At 36.2% G+C, this 5000-nt stretch overlaps 1 protein-coding gene across 1 annotated transcript in view; it reads right to left on the reverse strand.

Annotated features, from left to right (window-relative positions):
• The window catches only part of ecpas (Ecm29 proteasome adaptor and scaffold), a 28110-nt gene that overhangs the window by 20835 nt on the left and 2275 nt on the right, over positions 1 to 5000 (reverse strand). The window contains exons 5-18 of the mRNA XM_016504667.1: positions 4547 to 4614; positions 4124 to 4202; positions 3865 to 4036; positions 3541 to 3680; positions 3378 to 3456; positions 3150 to 3269; positions 2925 to 3010; positions 2677 to 2752; positions 2524 to 2573; positions 2269 to 2335; positions 2053 to 2175; positions 1765 to 1868; positions 1550 to 1673; positions 1325 to 1405 (exon numbers count right to left, since the gene is read on the reverse strand). Of these exons, the coding sequence (XP_016360153.1) occupies positions 1325 to 1405; positions 1550 to 1673; positions 1765 to 1868; positions 2053 to 2175; positions 2269 to 2335; positions 2524 to 2573; positions 2677 to 2752; positions 2925 to 3010; positions 3150 to 3269; positions 3378 to 3456; positions 3541 to 3680; positions 3865 to 4036; positions 4124 to 4202; positions 4547 to 4614 (1369 nt within the window). The remainder of the gene's footprint in view (positions 1 to 1324; positions 1406 to 1549; positions 1674 to 1764; positions 1869 to 2052; positions 2176 to 2268; positions 2336 to 2523; positions 2574 to 2676; positions 2753 to 2924; positions 3011 to 3149; positions 3270 to 3377; positions 3457 to 3540; positions 3681 to 3864; positions 4037 to 4123; positions 4203 to 4546; positions 4615 to 5000) is intronic.

Below are 5000 nucleotides of genomic sequence, written 5' to 3' on the forward strand. Positions count from 1 at the left end.
TGAAGTAAGAAAAGTCACAAAGTGCCTTGAAAAGCAAACTTTTCTTCAACTTGCTACTAAATCACACATAATCACTGAAGTTGGTCAGTTCCATATACTAGAAGAATAATGGTACATTTAATAAGAGTGGAATATATACATTTTCTATATAAAAATTAGATTTTGCACCTGTTACTGTTGATAATAAAAGTAAGTTTTGTATGCATCTTAACTCAAGCTTTGTGCTTTACTGTCAAATCTGTATAAACAATAAACAAAAGAAAAATAAACAAGAAATGAACATGAAATATTATTAGTAACTGCACTTGCAAAACAATAATAATTTTATTATTAAATGATCTATATTTTAATACTCCCACACCCCCCCCCAGCGCTACCAAATCTGCTCCTGGCACCACCATCTGTAGAACTTAGTAGCGCTGGTGCCACTGCTCTCAAAAGTTAGTCTGGAGCCCTGCAATATGGCATCTGCTCATCAGTTTGTGCATTTCAAGCATGATGTCCCAACCTTTGTGTGTAAACATTCTTTTAGGATGTAAAGGTGCAGTTGTAGACTTTCACTCTATCATTTTTGATAAACGCACACAAAGAGAGATGTCTTGCATATCTGCATAATTTTTGCTGATGCAGGTAATTAAGGAGGGAATGTAATATCAGAGCAGCTGATCTATTAAGAATGCTGTGATTTATAGTCATTATATTGTCTAGAAGTGATCTTTTAACTCCTTCTGAATGTAGGATAGTGAATATACTGCAGTTCTTGTTCAAAATTTGCGCTGGTGCCACTGCTCTCAAATGTTAGTCTGGAGCCCTGAGATAAAATATTTCTTTCTGCATTTTACTCATCTACAGCGATAGCTGGATGCCTACAAGGATTTCCCGGAATGTCATAAGTTCTTTTACTCCTATGAGTCTCGCTTGTGGACTATCTGAGCGAAGGCACCCTCCTGCGTCGAGTTTGAATTAAACAAAATTACATGTGAGAGTTTAGCGCTCCATAATGGCGCTGACGCTGGATTATTGTGTCATATTGTCCTATGTGTACTATTCATTTTTAAATATCGCCAATACCGGTATATTGCAACACCCCAAATTAACACGATATTAACGATATTTCATTACCCCTAACTTCAATAGTATGAAACAAAATACTACGGAAGTCAATGGCTACCGTCAACTGTTTGGTTATTAACATTCTTTAAAAGTTTCTTTTGTGTTTAGCAGAAGAAAGAAACTCATACAAGTTTGGAACACGTGGAGGGTGAGTAAATGACAAAATGTTCATTTTTGAATGAACTATCCCGTCTAAAGACTGTTAATTTACCTCTCCAAATGTGGCAGGATTAAAAGGCAAAGTGGAAGTACCAACAATGTATTTGGCAGGAGTCTTCAATCTCTGTGCAGCCTATGACACAAAATAACAAAGGATCAGCCTCTATATTACCTGCATTTTATATTATTTGCATTTAGCATCAGAACAGACCTGAGACCCATTTTGGGTCATGACACATCAGTTATAATTCAGTAATAACAAATTGAAACACCCCACCTTTTCCTGGATGTAGCCGACCATCTCAGGGAATGACGGCATGGGCCTTGATCCCTCTTTCTCTGTCTTCGTAGAGGGGAGAGACCGAAGGGCTCGCCGAGCCTCCCCAGACACCTCCTCACGACTAAAAACACAGGCCATATGATGTACATCTTTCATGACAACGCTTAATTGAAAACTTGAAAGAACTCCAGGAAGTGTAAGTATATACTCACGGATCTCCTGCAGCCAGCAGTAAGAGATATCTAGAGCCTACGTGATCAGGAGCAAACACTGTGATGGCAAATTTCATCGCTATCTGACGCACCTGTACCTCCGGCTAACACAAAACCATAAGCAACAAAACATTACACACTGTAAATTACTTTTACTTTATATTTAATCTTAAACTTAATGATACAACAAGGTATTTAACCCACCTTTGAGTCTAAGCGTGTAATTTCACATTTAACGTCGAGACGTTTGTTTATTCTTTCTAGGTGCTTGCAATAATAATAACAAACCTTTGTGATATATGCAGCCACAAGTGCTTCCATTAGGTTCAGAAGCGCCCCTTGAAGATTTACATACGCTCCCACCATCATTGACAAGGCCTCCTGTATGGCCAATCGTACATCAGCATCCTCCTGTTTTCATTGAGAGAAACTAGGTTAAGATTTTACAACAGGTCATGTAGTAATAACTGGATAACTACCGTACAAAATGAGTATTAAACAAACCTTGCACATGGACTCAAAAAACTGCTGTACCAATGCAATGTCTTTTGTGAAAAGCTGAGGCATTCGACTATTATAGCAAAGAGGAAAAAAGGAATATACACATTTTACACATCTTAATTCATATGAATTTTTAGTTATATAAAATAACATTTAAATGAATAATAATGAAAAAAAAAATAAATATATATATATATATATATATATATTGTTTGCTCAAATATATTATTTTAGCTTGTTATAAAAGGTTTATATTACCTTGAAAGTTTTCCAACAGCCGAGTAGGCCATACATAGTAGTTTGGGGTCCTTATAATAAAATAATAAATGAATGTCACTTTGACAGATACTTCTGAAGAACACTAAATTTGACTTACAACTAAATCCTACATTGTTTAGCATGGGTGCATACCTCTTTATATTCATTAATAAGCTTGGTAAGTCCATTCAGCAGCATCAAACCCAAAGGTTTGTTGCTATCAGGGCACCTTCAGATTAAAACGCAATTATTATTACCTCAGACAGACCATCTAATGCAAATGCACACAAAATAAACTACTGGATTCATACATGGCTACAACATAGGAAGCTATCAAAAATGTTTTGTATTGTAGTAAATGTGATTTTCCATGTGATTTGCTAGTGATCATTGACACTTACACCATACAGATATGATGTACAAACTGCAGAGTGAGGGACAGGAGTTTGTTGTTGGTGTTTGCTCCAAAAAGTCCATCATAAACAACCTAAACAAAGAGACAATCACCGTTACGATGATCCTTTGAACAAGTTCTGACTTACTGCTTGCCTGACTCTATTTGTCTCTCTTTCAACATGCATCTCAGCTGCATTCACTTTCTTTCTGTCAAACATTCTCTCTCTGACCTGTATATTAGCAGGAAAGCACTCAGCAGCCAGTCTGGAGCGGAGAAGATGAGGCAGAATCTTCATCTTGACTCTGGTGCTGACGGGCTCATGCTTCAGCTCCTGTTTCACTGTGGCACCCTGAGTAAAAACACAAACACACACACACACACACCTTATGTAGTGTATGTCACTGAATATGAAAGTAATAGCGGTATTAGACCGACCATGTGTAATGCATATACTTGCTTTAGTTTTGAGTGGAATATCACCCAGGTAAATTTTATACATTTTGTTGATAATGAGTGGATTGTTCCAGTCAATAATGCTGCAGTACAAAACACGACACAAGAGATGAGTTTCAAAATCAAGACCTCATGGTTTAATTTGACATCATCACAGAGAGCCTCACCTCTGCTTGCTTTTGAGTTCCAGATCAGCTGCTGTGGCGACACTGTGCCTGGTGTCACTTGAAGCCACAACTAAGTGAATGACTGTTTCAACCTCAGGCACCTGCTCTGCCTCTATAAACTTCACAATTCCCAGTTTACACTGCAAAGACAATGATGTAGCGGTTACTCAGTGAAGAATCAGAAAGCATCAACACAGAAAGAGTAAAGCGGTTATTCCAATTCATTCATTCTCTAAACAATTATTGGTGTAGATGGAACTGAGGCGAAACATCTCCCATTAAAAACAGCAAATATCCTCCAACACATTTTCTTAGCAACCTCACCTGCTCCAGTTGCTCTGGGCTCCACTGATCTTCTCCAATGACTCTTTTAACTGCATAAACACTCATTCCTGGAGGAGGCTGAGGGAGACCTTGTGCTGCTGCAGCTCCTGTTCCAGATCCCCCTTGTGGAGACGAAGGGGCCGGACGACTTGGAGGCTCATTTAACACAAACCTTGATATAATTTGAGAAACAGAGTTAATGAGATTACAGCATTACCATTACCAACTACAACCTATTGTACACATCTACTTGACATACCCATAAGGCATCAGAAGAACATCAAGCATGAACTCTAAGAGCAGTTGTACAGTTTTGGGTCTCTCCGTCAGGACAAATGGGGAAGCTTTAGATGGCTCTGATGGATATTTCATATGATACAGTGTAGGGATCAGCAGGTGCATTAGACTAGAGAGAGAAGAGACAGACTACATCAATACTGTTCAGTACTGACATATTTGCAATAACAACAGATATTTAAAATATATATATATATATATATATATACACACCTGTATATATAAATATGCATACACTACCATTCAAAAGTTGTTGTTTTTTTAATTAAATTTCATTTAAGTCATTTGTTTTACTTCAATATTATTTTTGAAACAATGCAAAAGTTCTATTTCAAATAAATGCTGCTATTTTGAACTTTCTATTCATTAAAGAATCCAAAAAAAGGGGAAGCTTTAGATGGCTCTGATGGATATTTCATATGATACAGTGTAGGGATCAGCAGGTGCATTAGACTAGAGAGAGAAGAGACAGACTACATCAATACTGTTCAGTACTGACATATTTGCAATAACAACAGATATTTAAAATATATATATATATATATATATATATATATACACACCTGTATATATAAATATGCATACACTACCATTCAAAAGTTGTTGTTTTTTTAATTAAATTTCATTTAAGTCATTTGTTTTACTTCAATATTATTTTTGAAACAATGCAAAAGTTCTATTTCAAATAAATGCTGCTATTTTGAACTTTCTATTCATTAAAGAATCCAAAAAAAATGTATCACATTTTCCACAAAAAATATTAAGTAGCACAACTGTTTTCACTATTGATAATAATAAGAAATGTTCTTGAGCAGCAAAACAGCATATTAGAATGATTT

This window comes from Sinocyclocheilus anshuiensis, unplaced genomic scaffold (assembly GCF_001515605.1).
Source record: "Sinocyclocheilus anshuiensis isolate Anshui unplaced genomic scaffold, SAMN03320099.WGS_v1.1 scaffold86, whole genome shotgun sequence".
In the NCBI taxonomy this organism is placed as follows: domain Eukaryota; kingdom Metazoa; phylum Chordata; class Actinopteri; order Cypriniformes; family Cyprinidae; genus Sinocyclocheilus; species Sinocyclocheilus anshuiensis.